The 16,577-nt window shown below is 49.4% G+C and overlaps 7 protein-coding genes across 7 annotated transcripts in view; 3 read left to right on the top strand and 4 right to left on the bottom strand.

The window, feature by feature from the left end:
* The window catches only part of GUITHDRAFT_166693 (hypothetical protein), a 2,277-nt gene extending 1,542 nt beyond the window's left edge, over nt 1-735 (bottom strand). The window contains exons 1-3 of the mRNA XM_005819422.1: nt 598-735; nt 303-377; nt 153-260 (exon numbers count right to left, since the gene is read on the bottom strand). Coding sequence (XP_005819479.1) covers nt 153-260; nt 303-377; nt 598-703 — 289 coding nt within the window. The 5' untranslated portion in view covers nt 704-735. The remainder of the gene's footprint in view (nt 1-152; nt 261-302; nt 378-597) is intronic.
* A 1,818-nt stretch (nt 736-2,553) lies between these two features.
* Nucleotides 2,554-3,691, top strand: TRS23 (trafficking protein particle complex subunit 4). Its single transcript, XM_005819421.1, has 8 exons — nt 2,554-2,611; nt 2,662-2,811; nt 2,857-2,924; nt 2,975-3,078; nt 3,125-3,197; nt 3,250-3,283; nt 3,332-3,373; nt 3,432-3,691. Exons 2-8 carry the CDS (start codon nt 2,749-2,751, stop codon nt 3,456-3,458), a joined length of 411 nt encoding a protein of 136 aa, XP_005819478.1. The 5' UTR covers nt 2,554-2,611; nt 2,662-2,748; the 3' UTR covers nt 3,459-3,691.
* An 11-nt stretch (nt 3,692-3,702) lies between these two features.
* GUITHDRAFT_121319 (hypothetical protein) lies at nt 3,703-4,699 on the bottom strand (the record flags this gene model as incomplete). The annotated part of the gene is made up of 6 exons (XM_005819420.1): nt 3,703-3,792; nt 3,845-3,984; nt 4,040-4,078; nt 4,131-4,182; nt 4,237-4,338; nt 4,517-4,699. The coding sequence occupies 6 exons, from the start codon at nt 4,697-4,699 to the stop codon at nt 3,703-3,705; spliced, it is 606 nt and encodes a 201-aa protein (XP_005819477.1).
* Nucleotides 4,700-5,290: 591 nt separating this feature from the next.
* GUITHDRAFT_156305 (hypothetical protein) lies at nt 5,291-6,515 on the top strand (the record flags this gene model as incomplete). Its single annotated transcript, XM_005819419.1, has 6 exons — nt 5,291-5,439; nt 5,486-5,590; nt 5,634-5,887; nt 6,024-6,183; nt 6,262-6,307; nt 6,352-6,515. Coding segments are annotated over exons 1-6 (769 nt in total), but the record flags the coding sequence as incomplete, so codon positions are not given.
* Nucleotides 6,516-7,178: 663 nt separating this feature from the next.
* GUITHDRAFT_156304 (hypothetical protein) lies at nt 7,179-8,531 on the bottom strand. Its single transcript, XM_005819418.1, has 3 exons — nt 7,699-8,531; nt 7,563-7,652; nt 7,179-7,518 (listed from the first exon to the last, which is right to left on the bottom strand). Exons 1-3 carry the CDS (start codon nt 8,494-8,496, stop codon nt 7,333-7,335), a joined length of 1,074 nt encoding a protein of 357 aa, XP_005819475.1. The 5' UTR covers nt 8,497-8,531; the 3' UTR covers nt 7,179-7,332.
* A 1,762-nt stretch (nt 8,532-10,293) lies between these two features.
* Nucleotides 10,294-11,383, bottom strand: GUITHDRAFT_166690 (hypothetical protein). Its single transcript, XM_005819417.1, has 3 exons — nt 10,806-11,383; nt 10,485-10,751; nt 10,294-10,436 (listed from the first exon to the last, which is right to left on the bottom strand). The coding sequence occupies exons 1-3, from the start codon at nt 11,220-11,222 to the stop codon at nt 10,305-10,307; spliced, it is 816 nt and encodes a 271-aa protein (XP_005819474.1). The 5' UTR covers nt 11,223-11,383; the 3' UTR covers nt 10,294-10,304.
* A 1,139-nt stretch (nt 11,384-12,522) lies between these two features.
* GUITHDRAFT_148576 (hypothetical protein) lies at nt 12,523-13,017 on the top strand (the record flags this gene model as incomplete). Its single annotated transcript, XM_005819416.1, has 1 exon — nt 12,523-13,017. One exon carries the CDS (start codon nt 12,523-12,525, stop codon nt 13,015-13,017), a length of 495 nt encoding a protein of 164 aa, XP_005819473.1.
* Nucleotides 13,018-16,577: the final 3,560 nt, after the last annotated feature.

Below are 16,577 nucleotides of genomic sequence, written 5' to 3'. Positions count from 1 at the left end.
CCATGGAGTGTCAAGTGACGGGCTCTTGGAACAGGACCTAAAGTTCTCAACGAAGCGGAAGTCAAGCTCAGCGTTCTCGCAGGGTGGGGGACATAGGACACTTCCGAGTCAAACCAGGAGGAGGTGGAGGAGGAGGAGGAGGAGGAGGTTACCCGCTTCGCCATTGAATTCGGCCCACAGCCATAAATTCCAAGATCTCAACACGGTGAGAGGAAGGAGCATGCACAGGAAGAGAAACTTCTTGCGCCACCAGTCCATCCCTGTCGCACAGTGACCATAAGCGCAAGCGACTCCTGCCTGACCTCCTCCTGACTCCCTCCATGGGACCTCCTTCCGCCTCTGTGTGGAGAAATGGACCACGTAGAGCTCTGCGACAGCTGGGCAAAAAGGATCAGGAGCAGCGGGGACGACGAGCCGAGAAGAGAGGCGGGGTAGAGAGAGGAGCCAAGGAAGAGAAGAGCGTGCAAGAACAGGACCATGGGGGGATGGAGAGGTGGCGGCAACGTTGACGGAAGAGGAGGAGAAAGGGGGCGTTGGGGGGTGGGGGAGGAGGAGAATTTTGAGGCAGGACAAGGATGATGGAATCGTATGGCTCACCAAGGCCGGCGTAGATGAGAGTGAATGCGACATCTCCCCAGTACCACACCAAGTAACCTTCCTCTTCATACCCATGCGGAGCCGTGTGTACATGAATATCCCCCATGACTGGTTTCTACCTCACATTCAAAACATTCTGACAACAAATTGTCAGGAGCAAACAAGCCACTCATCAGCTGTCAGGCCTTTGCCATTGCTCTGTAACATGTATCTTTCATCAAGGTCATGCAATGAAATCTGATCTATCTACGTCGAGTCGGATCAATCTGCTGTTCTGGCTTAATGACAGACACAGATCTCAGCCTCATTCTCCTCGAAGCATCCTCCACGTTTTATCTCTTTCTGTTTGTCTCTGTGTTCAGCTGCACCTGCAGCCAATGCTCTCAACCCATCTCCCCACCCAAGCTCTCCCTACTTTCTTCTACCGTCGTTTCTCCGTTGTTCTCCCTCCCCACTCCACCTCCTCGCTACCCAAGCCCTCCCTTCCTCTGCCTGCCTGCCTGCCTGCCTGCCTGCCTGCCTGCCTGCCTGCCTGCCTGCCTGCCTGCCTGCCTGCCTGCCTGCCTGCCTGCCTGCCTGCCTGCCTGCCTGCCTGCCTGTCTGTCTGTCTGTCTGTCTGTCTGTCTGTCTGTCTGTCTGTTTCACAACTTTCTGGTCTTCCATTTTCACATTCAATCTCATCGTGACGTGCCATCTTGAAGCCCACCCCCTAGCTGATCACCCTACCCCCAATTGCCCTCATACCACCCCTCTTATAACTGAGCAGTACCCTACCCTGCAAAAGCTTGATTTAGAGGGGGAGGGTTTAGTGAAGGTTCAGTAGGTGGGTCCGGTATACTGTTAACAGTTAGGGCTCTGGTACAAATTTTAACTGTTAACAGTTAACCGTTTTTCAACGGTTTTCATCTAACTGTTAACAGTTAATGGTTAAGTCTTTAAACTTCAAATCCGATCAAATTAAGCACCGCGATTGTTTCATCGCGGTTAGTTAAATTTAAAAGTCAGATTTTTAAACTCCCCTGGTGAGCCCCCCCCCCGACCCGCCTTGGCTCCATGCTGCCCCTCCCGCACTGCGGCGGCATAAGTCGCCCCCAACGCGCTGATCATCAAGAGCAATGCTCCTCTTACTGGGTTATGCTATGATACACATCGATAGCATACAATCCACCGTAAAGTGCACTTTCTCAATGCATCACGTTGAAAGATTTCACGTCAAGAGCCGATGTATTGCTGCTGTCAATCGACTTGGATCATAGCTATCCAAGTTTATTCAGAAGCTAGCACTGATGATTCCAGGGACAGCAACAGGTCTCTCAGACACTCATAAATACGCAACCAAGACGGACTCTGTCATGAGGAGGGTCGCAACGAAGACTGACTGTCATGACTCAAACATGAGGTGATAGCGATGTCCTTCCGAGTTCGGAAATGTCGGCTCAAGGTGAACACCATTTCGCAGATGTGAAGCTGATGATGTCGCAAATTCTAATTTCCCAGTCGGTGTATTCAAACTTGGTATGTTTGTCTGACTTTACATCGTCAACGATGTGCATTGGTCATGGTTTTGAAAGCTATAGTTTGTCTGTAATAAAGTCATTCTTACCGAGCTCTTATCATCGTTTAAGCCCATGCCAGCTCACTTGTTTAAACTTAGAGATCTGTTCCGGTTGCCCTTGTGTTCGACATTGGCATCGGAAGCACCTTGATCTGCGTTCGGAAGCATAGCATCTTGCACACATTTTTTCATGGACCGCCATGATAATTTCACACTTTTGGAGGCATATTTTGAAAATTGATGACGAAAACGAAAATTTGCTGGAATACTGTTAACAGTATACCGGAACACTTTTCATGCTAACTGTTTAACTTAACAGTAAAATAAGGCCCGAAAGAATTTAACTGTTAACAGTATACCGGACCCACCTAGTATGGTTTAGGTTGGGTTTAGATACCGGTGCGCTGTTGAGAAGGGAAACATGCAGTCTGCTTGGTTGGCCAGTTGCCTCGAGGAGAGGTATGTGCGCACATGATGCGTCATGGCGGCTAAATCCGTGTCCATGGCAGACACTAGGTCCTGCAGCTTACAAGACGTGATTCGAGCACTGTTTTGCAACCAGCTGGCAAACTAAGCGCACTTTACGGCTGTGAAGCATGCCTTCAGGTTGCCTGACGTTGTTTATCATCAACAAAGCAGGAGGACTCATATATACCAGGGTAACCTGTATCAAAATGATGTTCTTCCGTCACTCTTTAGTGCAGCATTTCTCGCAGGACATAGCACCGTTGAATGTGAATGATTGCCTGCGACTCGCCTCGACGTTTCACAGGTCTTTGAGACCAACGTTTCAATGTCATGTGTGCTGAAATTCTTTGAAAGCATGCACGCGATAGCCGGAAGACTTACTCCAGTAGGGCCGCCAACGGGCATAGAAACTTTGGAAGCGGACAGCTTTCGATTGGAATGCTATCAGAGCCCAACAGGCATGCACGTTTCTCCTGATCAAATTTCCAATTCAAGATTGTTCAGGAATCAAGTTTCTTATGCTCGCAGAACCAAAGGTTGTAGCCCTGGATGCATTGCTGAAGCAGATCTACATCATGTGACTAGCACATCGCTTCGCACGAGGCAAGAGCTCATGATGGTGTTTGCAGATTCTCCGACTACGTTCTGAAGAATCCGTTCTATGTAAGATGAGGGAGAGATGAGGGCCGCTTTCTTATCGCTTCTCACCAGGAGCTGGACATGCCTGTGCAGTGTGATCTCTTCAACATCAAGGTGAGGCTCTGCTCCTACATCATACTCCAGCCGTCAAGGTTTGACTGCGTCACGCAAGGTGGATGCTCTCGTTCAGTCCAAGTGAAACATTGCAACCTCTCCTCTCCTCTGGTATGTAAAAGTAACAGAACAGAAGGGCCAAGCAGCTTTCTGGGAAGTAGAAAGACTCATCTAAGTAACTTTTTGTGAAGTAGAAAGAATATCTTCAGTCACTGTCTAGGTCTTGGGAGCTGAGAGAATGTGGAACACAATTTCTCCAAGGACTGAATGCAAAAGGGTTAAGAGGGCTCTTGACCTATTTCTGAATAATGTGAAAGCTGCATCGTCTGTTACTTCTTCTTCCCGCTTTTCTTCCCTTTCGAAGTTTTCGATGCGAGATATGATGCGTACTGATCCTCTATCATTCTTTTGTATTGCTCCTGCGGATAGCAAAGTACTGAGACAAAGCAAAGCATGGATCTCGTTGATTACCCGAGCTGCTTTTGCTTCGATTTCGTAGCGCCTGCTCTCGGCAATGTTCTTCTTGACGAATTTGACACTTTGCTTTTCTGATTCACTCGAAGCCAACCATCTGGCCTTGTCGATGAGTTGGTCTGCTTTGTGATCATCATCTGCACATGCAGCGTCAAGCAAGCAAATCTGCGCCGTGCAACAATTGAGAGTTACGGTTGGGATTGTTTCGTGAAGCTAGCATATCCGCATAACCTGCGAGAACGAATCTTGTTATTCCTGGTTCGCAAAGGCAAGAACTCATTACAGCAAAGCGTCAGAACATGGCTGTCGTCGATTCTAAGTGCCTTCTCAAAGCACTGCCAGGAGGTTTGTCAACTATCGACCATGGAACACAACTGCATCCACTTCACCTCGGCTGCTCGATCATAGTCGACGCAGCCGGTGTACAAGAAGGTACCATAGTGTGAAAGAGTGCGCACATTGTGAGGATCTATTGAAAGAGCCTCACGAAACTGTAAGATGAGTCAGCCACTTTCAAATGATAGCGAGCTCATCAAATGGAACCATTTCATCCGATTTGTCCAGATTTCCTATGATTCTATACGTGGAGCCAAGATCGCACAGAGCAGCCACTCGATAAGCGGGAGCCTGATAGTAATACCCCCGCAACTTGAAATTCTATTTAAAAACCTCTCGAGGAGCGTTTGCCGTGCTGCCTTGAGCAGCTTGAGCAGCTTCGTTGGTGTCTTCTGCTGTCTCCTCCGCATCATTTCCCGGGGCTCCTGTCTCGCCCTCCATTGCTGTCTCCTGCCGCACCAACTTGAGCAGCTTGAGCAGCTTCGTTGGTGTCTTCTGCTGTCTCCTCCGCATCATTTCCCGGGGCTCCTGTCTCGCCCTCCATTGCTGTCTCCTGCCGCACCAACGGTTGACCGCTCTGGCACCGGCAGGATTGACAACTATTTGTCCTCGTTGCTGGCCGGCCCGGGAGACCCGGCCCCGGCTCCGGATAGCATGCAGCTCGAATTGTGAGATGAAGAGAGCGAGAAGAAGCATGAGAGATGAAGAGAGCGAGAACAAGTATGAGAGATGAAGAGAGCGAGAACAAGCATGAGAGATGAAGAGAGCGAGAACAAGCATGAGAGATGAAGAGAGCGAGAACAAGTATGAGAGATGAAGAGAGCGAGAACAAGCATGAGAGATGAAGAGAGCGAGAACAAGTCTGAGAGTATTTCAATTGGTGAGTGAAGGCGTGATGGAGTTCATTTGAGATTGCATGAGTCACACTCCTTGCGACAGACGTTTTTCTGTATTTAGTTCTCACTATTTAGACAAGATGACATCGATATCGAACTATCAGCATGAACAAGACGCGTCATCGAACATCACGGAATTTTGCAACAATAACTTAATGCTCCACGTCTATGATGTCAAGAATGAATCCCGACCATGACAAATTTGATTTCCAGGAATGCTGAGATAAACCTCAACAGTGCAAGGCGATTGCAATAGATCGAAACAGAAGCAAAAATGTCCAAATCGCGTGGCTCCAACAAAACAGTGTGTCGCAACTGGAATGGGACTCCAGGCTCCTGTTCCTTCGGAAACAATTGCAGGTGGCAACATGAACTTGTTGTGTGCGAACCCTGATGTTCCCGTCAGATTTCTGCACAGCGGCAACAACGACTCGGGTCGGTCCTCCACCAAGGATCGCTGCAGAAACTGGAATGGCACTCCAGGATCCTGTCAGTTTGGCGATCGATGCAGGCTTGCATGTTCGCTTGTTGACCGGCTTCTGACTTGTCTTCAGGTTCCTGCATTCTCAACCCGACGATCCCTTCAGCTCCAACAACTCCTTCAACAACTCCTTTACGGCTGCCTCCAACCCCTTCGCCGCTGCCTCTAACCCCTTTGCTGCTGCCTCCAATCCCTTCGCAAGCTCTGGATTCAGCGGCAACGCAAACCCGTTCGGCAGCCCTGGCGGGGCTGTGGGTGCAACTCCGAATGGCTTCGGGGCCAGTGGGTTCGGTACTGCCTCTGGCGGAGGTTTTGGAAGCAACCAAGGTGAGAGAAGAAAGCAAAAGATGAGATTTGATGATAATGACGGTGACGATCATGATGGAAATGGAGATCGAGATCGAGATCGAGATGGGAATGATAGAGAGATGATTGATATGAAGATTTGATGGGAGGACAACAGGGTTTGGGATGCAGCAAAGCAGTCCTGGCAATCCGTTCCAACAGAATCAAAACAACGCTTCATCGTTTGCGATGCAAGGCGGACAAAATACCAATTTGCCACAAGCGCTCAACACGCATTTAAATCCAAGCAGAATCGCTCAAAATCTGATGGACTACAGGTTGTTTCCTCCATTCGTGCCCATCGGATCATCGGCTCTCGATGCCATGTCGCTCGCTGACTTGGAAATGGTTCAAAGGTCTTCTGCGAACAAGATTTGGCCCATATCCTGTTTCACCCACAGAGTCAGTCAGAGACTTTCTTGATTCTCCAACTTACCTCGCGCCAGGAGGATTGTCTCTCTGTTCCCTGCGATGTCGATGGCGATGTTTCGCCGGAAGAGGCAACTTGGCTCTTCGCTCTAAAATTTCTTGATATGCGTGACAGGTCCGTTGGGAATACATTAAAGTGGGAGGTAGAGGTTGCGATGGAAATTCGAGTGCAGCATCGAACGTCAATCAGGTCTGAAATTGTTTGTTTCGTGGAGATCCAAGATGATGAATAGATTGAAAAACCATCAAAGGCTATCATGCAACATATGTCGCTTCTTGGGCAATATTACAACTCGGGAATGAACGATCCGAATTTCGTGAACACTCTCATGCAGGTGTTTCTTTATCTCCGCAAAAATCTTGTCGACTGACTTGGAATTAGAGCTGGCAGACAAAGGTACAAGAGCACAACAGCATCAGAGGAAACTCAACCCAGGCCCCTTCCTCGTCTATGCCTCTGCCGTTCGCAAACGCTTCGCTCAGTCAGCAGACTTCATCTTTGAATCAGTCGAACAATTCGCTTGCACAGAATTTCATTCCACAATCGTTGAACGGGGCGTTAGCCTCGAATCCGGCATCCTTTCTAACCCCTTCGAAGACGGATACTTGCCAAAGTTCCAGCCTACCAGGATTGAATAGCACGCCCTCGAGCGAAGTGAAGCAAGACCTTAGCTCCGGATCCAAGGTGAGTTTCGTGCGCTCGTGAGTGTTGGTGTGGTCTCAAGGCGCTTTTGCAGCTTAAATCGCCGGAAAGAGCGCCGAGGACCCCGATAACTTCAGAGCAAACATCGATGTTCCTGCAGTCTGAGCTGCATGAGTGAGAGTGTTACATCCGAGATGTTTTCTTCTGATTCATTATTTGCAGATATCAGTCACCTCAGTTCTCTTCGTTGTCTAGCATACCTGTGTACGCATTACCGCGAGACTGCGACCTAGCATAATACACGAGGCTCACATGCAACACGCTCAAGATTACAGCTTAACTGGCAGCAAGAAAGCTAGAAAGGTCTCGGCCTATCGTTTAGCATCTTGATTCGCTGGCCCTCTGACATGGGCGGCATGGCTGGTCGGAAGGTCGAGAGAGAGAAAGTTTCAGGTAAAATGAGAGAGTCATCGGACTGGAAAATCTTGATGTTCGCCTCCAAGTCGTCGATTGTTTTCTCAAGCATTCGTCGCTTCTGCACCTAGGATGAAGTAATGCTTCACACCTCTATGTGAAAGCTCAGACCTTAGACGGCGTCAAGCCTTGCACTGGGAGCTTGAGATATTCCGACATGGTTTCCTCCCATAATCTTCGAACCTCGGCCAGCAGGGACCGCTGACAAGCACGTCAAACACATCACACGCATTCGATCTTTGACAACCTTCTCTGCCTCTTCAATCAACCGAAAGCCTGGGGGCACCAAGGCCTTCATCGCTTCATCGGCTCTCCTGACCGCCTCTGCTCTGGCTTCCTGCTTCCTTCGTGACAAGTATCCTGGTATCTCGCCTGGTTTGAGCTTCCGTTCCGGTGCTGAAGTCGGTCGAAAATTGAGGCGGCTGTCAGACGGGAGGGAGCTTTCAATCCTGTCGATGAGATCTCTCTCCCTTCTGATCCGCGGGCTTTGAACTTGAGTGTACGGTATACCGCAGGGTGTGAAAAAGACATTGAACCGGTTTTTGTCTTGTTTGAGTGACGTGCTGTGCAATCGTTCAACAGCGACCTCCTTGCCGCTCCGTTGGACATGGGTCAGGACATCTGGCTGTCCAGCTGAACGAAGACTGAAAGAGGTGTCGTCTGATCCGCAAGTCTTGTTTGGAGTCTTTTCAGGGGTAGATTTTCTCGAAGCATCGCTGTCGCACTCTTCATCCTGATCGTTGATAAACTTGACAGTCGATTTCGGGTGTCTAGATCGAGATTCCTTTCCGTCATGTGGCATGTAATGCTGGTTTTTCTTGCGGTTCTGTTCCTCGAGAAAGGCCAGCCGGTTGAGGTTTTCCTTGTGAAAATTTTTGCGGACGGGAGTTGCACTGGAGGGTGCAGAGGAGTGAGAAGAAGTGGGCCGGCAGCATGGAGACGAGGACCCATAGACAGAGGAGGAGCTCTTGTAGAATGTTGAAGGAGAAGAGCGCTGCTGCTGCAGACAAGCTTTAGCTCGCTCTCCCCGAACCACTCCCGCCATCTTGCTCATGTTTGAACCGCCTGCACGCCACTCCTGGTTGAAACCGGCCCGCCTCATGGCATTTCAAAAGGAAACCGGATTTTCAAATTTTGAACCTATTTGACATTTAAAAACTTTAACCTCGGAAAAGACATCTTTTCAATCGACGTCCCACTAAAACTGTTCCCCTGGACCTACCCCATTCGATCAGGTAAAACCCTCCCCCAGTACCCCCTACCCCCTTCATCAAGTTAGAAACTACCCACTAAAACAAGTACCCTACCCTACTGGATTCCATCTGTCTCGATCAGGTAAAACACTCCCCCACTACCCCCTACCCCCTTTATCAAAAGGAAACTACCCACTCAATGTGAAGTACCCATTGCATCTGTCGATACCATCCTCTTCCTTTTGTGCGAGCCTGTTATTATTACAAGCCGCGCCGACCACTTCGCGTACATCCGTTGTTTCGTTCTTGCGTCTGTTGTTTCTTTTCCTCTTCTCCCTCTTACCGTTCAAGCGCCAAGCAAAATAGTCATCTTTCAGTTCACGCTCAACCTATAGCAGAAACGAACATCTTAGTTTGTGCATTTGACATTTAAATTCTTAGCAACACGTGCTAAACAACAGATGTGCATGGCAATTTTACATTCTTGCCTACATACGATTGAGTGACATACTTTACACCAAGCAAGGAATCACTTACGAAATACATTCATTTATGCAAAACCTCCCCCCACTAAAAATTACTGTAATTCCTCGGAAAAGGAAGAATGAAGAAAAAAATAACAGACTGCCCATTACTTTGGACAAGGAAACTCTTCAAGAGTATCAACAGTACAGTCAACGTGAAGCAGCTGAAAAACTTGACATATCGCTTACAGCTTTAAAGAATGCATGCAAATACGTTGGGATCAACAATTGGGCAGATGCCACCGGCCCGAAAACGTCAAGTAGCATTTTTCAATTCTCTTCCCCTTCTTCTGAAGACGGAGACACGTCAAGCCAAACGTTTTCGTCATCCTCGAGCGCTTGCACAGACGAATTATCAGACTGTGTTCTGCAGACGTGCGAAGATGGCTATGTCTCTTGGAAATTCAATTCATTCTTCCAAGCAGAAATCTTTCAAGAAGTTATGCAACATGTGCAAACTTGATATGGATTTTAGCTGAGATGTGCATGTATAATATAATCTTCCTAGTTGAAGTGCTTTCATGTAGAGTTCCCTCACTCATACATCATTCGTGAAATGTCCTTGCGTTGTTTAACACAACAGTACTGCTCATGTACTCGCCAGTCCATGCTCCTCAGCTCTCCCCGTCTTTTCGTTTGATATCATGAAAAAATGCAGACCTGTTGCAAGACGTCATTTCCAGCACTTTTATCATGTTTGAGCAAAGCTGTTTTTCACGAACTCCTGGAGCGTTTCTCCTCAGTCAAAAATGAATCTGGCTGGGAACGATGGGGCAAGCAACTCTCGAGTAAATACATGGAATGTGCGACAGAGAGTACCTTTGATGATTGGATTTGTCTTCATTTAAGGCCTAAGATTTAAGGCCCAAGATCGTTCTGGCAAGGACCTCCTAAGAGGGACTGCAATAGAGACAATTAAACTCTCCCATACATTAACAGCAGCTTTTCATTGAGGCAGTCCCAGTCCACTTAGCAAATTGCAAAAACAAAATCTGATCGTGCTCCGCTATGTATAGCTTGCAAAACAAGTCTTCATTGCAACGATCAAGAACAGCAGGTCAACTCATAGTAGCAGTAGCATTATGTAGCAGCAGCAGTATTTCGAGCTCTTGTGACACGTTGTATCAGTCTCAAATCTATAGATCACAAAACGCGAGACATCTCTTAGAATACTCTTGAGGTTCATTTCTAAACAATTGGACATGGCCGGCTCCATGAAACAAATGAGACTCGACTAGAACTTTTCTTTCCCGCCGCTTTGCAATTAGCTGAACATAGCAAAGTCATAATGATACATAATCAAGCAAAGTAAATACCATCTCCAGGTGATTCTTATCAAGAAGTTGGTCTGAATCAGAGTAAAGGTAAAGTTCTTTGCCGATCGCAGGTGATTTTATCAAGGAGTCCCACCATCGCTGAGGCAGTTGTCGCTGTAATGTGAAAAAATCATACAAGGCCTGAAAGGTGACTTGCAGGAAGAAAAATGTCTGAACCAACAAGCGAGGCATGAGACTGTTGATGGCAATGCCAATGGCAGATAATCCCTTGCTTGGCACCAGATAGCACGGCGACGAGTCAAAAATCTATCAAAACGCTCAATGTGTGTTGTTTTACCGAGTCGGATCAGGGAATTTCACCTGCCCTGCAAGCCTTGAGTGAGTGAACTTTAGCAGCTCGGCATCTGGATTGGAGTATCCATCTTTCGCCTCGATGCATCGCTCAATCCTTCTCCTCAAGGCGTCCCATAAGAACGCTCCACCGTTGGAAAAGCAATGGATGTATAGCTTTGCTTCATCTCCATGCACATGCAGAGCTGATGAAGCCTTTCGGAAGGCTTCGATCCCGACCTCGCAAAGCTTACGATCGTTCCTCAGCATGATATCCAACGGGGACGCTGTTGTCCCGATAATAATGCCGCTCGTCGCTGAGCGATACATATCCCCGTACTTCATCAGGTGTTTTTCAGGTGCTCCGAGCCAGCCAAAGAGAATAATGATGGCAGGAGGAGAGGCTGATCCCCCCTTGCCCTCTAGGACAAACACGTTCGGTGGCATATGGAGTCCAGCGCTCCTGCAAGTGTCGTCAGTCCTGAATAAGATGGCATGCACTTTTTCGCAAGATCAACTGGTTGACTTGAAGGATTCCTTCTTGACGTGGTATTGCCTTTCACATCTCCTTTCCAACGCCTCTGTGTCTCCCTCCCCCCTTTATCGTCCTCACCATACCTCCCGATTTATTATGATTTTAGTCAACCCACCGTTAGTCAGAGTGACTAGTTGAAATCTTTTACTCAAAGTTAAGTTAAAAATCAGTACGAGGACAATCGGTCAGTGGCAGGAGCCTCCGAGAGTCCGAGCGCCGGAGCCTCGGAGGAGGCTTGACCCTGACACTGTCGCACAGGCCAAACGGCGAGAAGAGCAAAGACAGCGAGAACCAAACCCAATCCTGCCAACTGCGAAATCGGTTCACACTGGGTCCATTTCCGAAGTTCGACCTGGCACGGCTTCTTCCCTCAGCCTTGGCCGGCTACGGCCGCCGCCCGGCCGGCACTGAGTGACTGTGGCCGCTTCGTGACGGGCGCGGCAAACTAAGTCAGAGCCGCAAAGCAAAACTTGCCTGCTGCACGGGGGTGGCCCTACCTACTCACTCTAGTATATTCGAAAAACTGCACCGGGGGGTGGAACTCCGAGTACTACTTGAAACCTGCTGGGCAAAGCCTGAGCGGAACTTAGTTGAACAGAACTGATTTTTAACTTAACTTTGAGTAAAGAAGGTCCTGCCTGTGAACAGACAATTCAATGTCCGCCGCCCCGCGGCACTCAGGGCCGGGCGGCGGCCCGCCGGCCGGCCGCCGGCCCGGCGGGGGCCGCCGCTGCGGCACTGCATCCCCGGCTTCACCGGGTTCAACTGCCACCGGCCAGTGCCCTACTGCATCGGGGCCCGGTGACCTCACCAGCAGCCTGGCATCAACTGGCAAGGCTTGTCCGATGACCGATCAAGCTATTTTGACTGGCACTACTCGTGACACTGATGTGACAGTCTCGGACATATATATATAGTTGTAAGTCAGTGCAACTCTGCCGGACAGAAAGACAGCAAAGCCCGTGGTAGGTCTGCCTACCGCCGGCGGCTGCCTGCCCTGCCCATGGGTGGTTCCCTACCCCACCCTCCCTCGGGCAAGGTCACCACCGAGACAACTTGCGGATACCCCCTATTGAGCCCCAGGATGACCCACCCCAAGGCCCACCCAACCCGACCACGGACCATAGAGACATAACTACGCACCCGTACTGGCATTTTGGGTGGGGCGAGGCTTGTTTGCCGCTCCGCGGTCTGAAGGTTGCGACAGACAGGATGCCTGACATGGTCTACAATAGCGTGGTGATGTGTGCTGCATGTGCTATGAGAGCGCAATCCTTCGAAACATTTCTCAAGGGGCTTGACATGGAGGGTGTGCAGGGCGACATAGGACTGTTTGGGCACTTCTTGCCACGTCCAGCTTCGGCTGATTGGTTCCATTGGAATGTTCAGCGTTATGGCACCAAGTGGGATGTCCCAGATCCCACATGGGAACGCGACGACCTTGCCTTTCATCTGAAGTTTGAGACCGCATGGAGCCCACCCATTCCTTTCTACAAATTTATTGAATCTGCTGATGGCGGTGACTGGATGGTTGATGCCATTTTTCATTCAGCTGCAGAGAGGTGGGTTGGACGCTACGCCTGTGGATCTTCCAAGACCTGGAAGTACAACTTCGAAGACCCGAAATGGCGGGACAGACTGCCTCACAAGATTGTTCACGAAGTTGAGCTAGACCGCATTTATGCAGAATGGCTCGAGGATCATTAGACGTTTGTAATTGGAGTAAATGTAGACAAGACTACAACTCGATATCTGCTGAGACATCATTAACGAGTATATGCACTCACAGTCGTAGGACGGTAGTTGTGGGATGGTCATCTATGAGCATAAGAAAGAGTATGGGCGAGCCGAGAGAGCTAGACTGCAGGTTGCCCGATTGTCTATACTTGAGACATGTTGTGGGCTAATGACTAGCTGACTCGGAGCATCCCGGGATGTTTTGTGTCTGAATATCACACATGTGCTCAAGCCAAGCAAACGCAGAGACATCAAACAGTTGTGTGCAAGAAGCGAGCACCTCTGTGCCAGCTCAAGACGGTCAGCTGCGTACATAAACAGGCGACGGGACGAGGAGACGGAATGAAGGGCGAGAACGGGAAGCCGGGGAATGGGGGATTTATCAGAAGCGATATGATGAGGCTGTACATGGGTAGATAAACTGATCCAGCGCAATCAAATCAATATGCTAACCTTGATCAAATCATTTGTAGCGTCATTACTCAAGCAAAATTATAGAGTGTGTTGGATATGAACTTGTATTTGAGTCGAGCCAGTGTTGTCAACCTATTCTCATGCTTCATTCCATTCATTCATCGCTCCTTGTAGAAAACTCACGTCGTGCCTGCGGACATGTCGTGCGGATGGGCGATAGCGTCGGGGGTGCAACCCGCCACAGCCTTCAGTTGCAAGTTGCAAGCATGAGCTGTGCTCGCCCTGCATGTATTGGCATGATCTCCGATACAGCATGTTGCGAACACTTTCATCATACTTAAGAACTATACTTAGAAAGCTGTTTGAATTATACCAAACACTTGCCAGCGCTCGAAATCCTAAACCCTGCAATGAGGCCCAGGCTCGAGTCACGTCTGAGACGTGGACACTCCAAGTTGCCGTACAGGTGCGTCTGCTAGCGCGGATCCCAACGTCAGCGTGGTCTGTCCGGTCGGCCACTACTGCCCTACTGCCGGGGTCATCGTCGCCAAGGCTGTGTGCAGCGGTGATGTACTCGAGGGACCGGGAGCAAGTATTGCCCAAGGGGATTGTGCTATCCGGGGGTAGTGGCAGACTACTCGAAAGGCAGCTACAATGCTGCTGAGTGCTTGTATGAGAAATGAACGGTCTTAAAGCTTTCGACGAGAGAGGCCTCACCATGTCTGAAAGAGGAAATCTCATTGTGCGAACTCAAACGTGGCTTCTAAGAGATGTGGATTGGATGAGTGTGGTGGAGAAGTACACTTCGACGGACCACTCAAAAAAGCGAATCATTCTTACGTTTGAACGCACATGAAGGAACATCGGACAAAGAGAATGAGTGCAGGTCCCACCCTAGTTGTCTTTGGAAATGTATGGAGGATTTTCAGGACCAATGCCTAGATTTCACTTGGAATCTGTGCTTACTATGGTGTGGATGAATCAGTGAAAACTTCCGAGCCCAATTCTTGGATTCTAACAAGATTCTTGCGTATCATCAATGTCATCATTGCACTTGTGCTTCATGAATTGCCATTGGGCGAATGCCAAACAAAAGTAAATCGTCACAATGAAGCTTGAATGAAATCTCAGCTGCTTAACATTAACGTGATCCTAGTTTTAGTTTCTTACTTCTGATTACTTTCATTTCAAGTATGAAGAACACTCAGAAAATCACACAATCTAGCGGGCCATCCATGTGCTATCATGTACCTGTTTGAGAATCGCAACCATGTAGGATAGATTATAAGCGAATGAAATGAATACAGAGTATTCCTTTGTTCACTGGTCAGGGTCCTTCCGAGGCACAATAATTCTCGATTGTTTGAAAATTCTGCATTTGAGACTTTATCCTTTGGTGACAACTTAAATCAGCTGCATTGCTCTGCAAAGTCTGCATTGCTGCAGATTTTGATAAGAAATTTGATCTACTTGCCATCCTGTTTTCCCTTAACAGTTCGAACTCAATCTAGTGGCGGGAAGGAAGATGAATGATTGAATCAAGCGTTGTCGATGGAGGGGAGGACGGGGCTTCCAGAAATGAGTTGACCATTGGCACTTGTTCAACCGTGTCATGCGACATGCCATTAATTTTTCTATTTCCAGGTATCCCAATCAACCTCATGCTTCCATGATAAGCCAAACCAAAAGTCTGCCTGCAATGCAATGAACAGCGATAACTAGTAATCGATCAAATGACGTACATACCGTCAATCAGAGGTCGCATTGGCCTTGACTCAACGATGCACATCGATGCAGTCTTACCTGTGCTACTGCCATCAAGAGCCTTGCCTGTGCCCACTGCAACTCTGCGGTCACGGAACTTAGGGGTAGGGTAGGGTAGCGGAGGGGGTGGAAGGTTTCATTAGGGTACAGGTGTTTGAGTGAACCTTTGTATCAGTCGTGGTTAGGTCCTTCCAAGTGCTCCCCACCCCTCCACGTCTGATCCCACCCTGCTTAGGGTTTAGGGCGGCAGCCGCTGAGCTTGAGCAGGAAGCGGGGAGCGACGACATAGAGCGTCGATCTCTGAGCTTCCTTTTCATAGCACTGAGTAAATTCGCAGAGATGCATGTGCTGGCCTGCTCGCTGAAGGTGGACAAGAAGGACCGACTGCGGGTGGAGATGAGGGAAGCTGATGAAGAGGAGGAGGACATGGAAGAAGAGCAAGGCGAGGGCGAGGAAGGAGACGGGGCGAGTGCGGCCCGTACCGAGCTTGAGCTGAGAGGAACTTGAAGCAAGAGGGCCTTAGGGTTTAGGGTTTAGGACTCGAAGAGCGACCGACGAGTCAGTAAGGAGGAGAGGATGCAGGAGGCAACCGAAGGGGAGAAAAGGCAGCTCTCCTGCCTGAGGCTGAGGAAACCAAGAAAAGCCTGCAGAGGGGTTTAGGGTTTAGGGTTTAGGGTTTAGAGGGTGCTGGGCAGAGAGGTCGAGGGTGCTGGGCAGAGAGGTCGAGGGTGCTGGGCAGAGAGGTCGCAAGGGGCCGAGCCCGAAGACGTATGTTGCTGTTGGAGCAAGCACCGGAGCTCTGCAGCAGAGAGAGCTCGAGTGGGTACTATCCTGCCCATCGACGGCCAGCTGCGAGCAGACGTTGGCCTCGTTCAGAGAGAGCGAGGCGATGGAGGGGGTGCACCTGACTCTCGTCAGCGACGACGCCAAGCTCAGAGAGACGTTTGCAGTCGAGCTCACAGCAGACACCTTCGTGCCGAGAGGAAAGATTGCCAAGCAGAGGAAGGTACTTCGCGACAGGGAGCAGGCTCCAAGCGGCAGTTTCAGGGTGCAGATCAAGTCGAAGTCAAGCATGAGCACAGGCCGCTTTTCGAGGAAGGAGATGGAAGCACTGTGCGGAGGAGGTAACACATCGACCACGCGAGTCAAGCGAGCCATGTTGGAATTAGCAAGAAGAATGAACCTGAAGCTTGCCAGCATTGAGGTTCAAGAAGATCGAGACACGCTGAGCTGGGATGGGAGCCTGATAACTCTCTCCCTGGCGACCAAGGCAGAGGCTCGACGTCTGATGGACGACATGCCCTTCTACTTGGAAGGGACCCTGGAAGTCAAGCTGGAAGCTGTGGGTTTCA

The sequence above is a fragment of the Guillardia theta genome (assembly GCF_000315625.1).
Source record: "Guillardia theta CCMP2712 unplaced genomic scaffold GUITHscaffold_224, whole genome shotgun sequence".
In the NCBI taxonomy this organism is placed as follows: Eukaryota; class Cryptophyceae; order Pyrenomonadales; family Geminigeraceae; genus Guillardia; species Guillardia theta.
The sequence above is the reverse complement of the archived record's forward strand: the minus strand, read 5'-3'. Positions and strand labels throughout refer to the sequence as shown.

Coding starts and splice junctions, on each gene's coding strand:
- GUITHDRAFT_166690 (XM_005819417.1), bottom strand. CDS start 11,222: ATGCCACCGAACGTGTTTGTCCTAGAGGGCAAGGGGGGATCAGCCTCT. Junction 10,752..10,805: donor ACTCAAGGCTTGCAGGGCAG/GTGAAATTCCCT, acceptor GCGTTTTGATAG/ATTTTTGACTCGTCGCCGTG. Junction 10,437..10,484: donor ATAAGAATCACCTGGAGATG/GTATTTACTTTG, acceptor TGCTATGTTCAG/CTAATTGCAAAGCGGCGGGA.
- TRS23 (XM_005819421.1), top strand. CDS start 2,749: ATGCCTTCAGGTTGCCTGACGTTGTTTATCATCAACAAAGCAGGAGGA. Junction 3,198..3,249: donor CTGAAGCAGATCTACATCAT/GTGACTAGCACA, acceptor TGGTGTTTGCAG/ATTCTCCGACTACGTTCTGA. Junction 3,284..3,331: donor TTCTGAAGAATCCGTTCTAT/GTAAGATGAGGG, acceptor GCTTCTCACCAG/GAGCTGGACATGCCTGTGCA.
- GUITHDRAFT_156304 (XM_005819418.1), bottom strand. CDS start 8,496: ATGGCGGGAGTGGTTCGGGGAGAGCGAGCTAAAGCTTGTCTGCAGCAG. Junction 7,653..7,698: donor TGATTGAAGAGGCAGAGAAG/GTTGTCAAAGAT, acceptor CGTGCTTGTCAG/CGGTCCCTGCTGGCCGAGGT. Junction 7,519..7,562: donor AAGGCTTGACGCCGTCTAAG/GTCTGAGCTTTC, acceptor ACTTCATCCTAG/GTGCAGAAGCGACGAATGCT.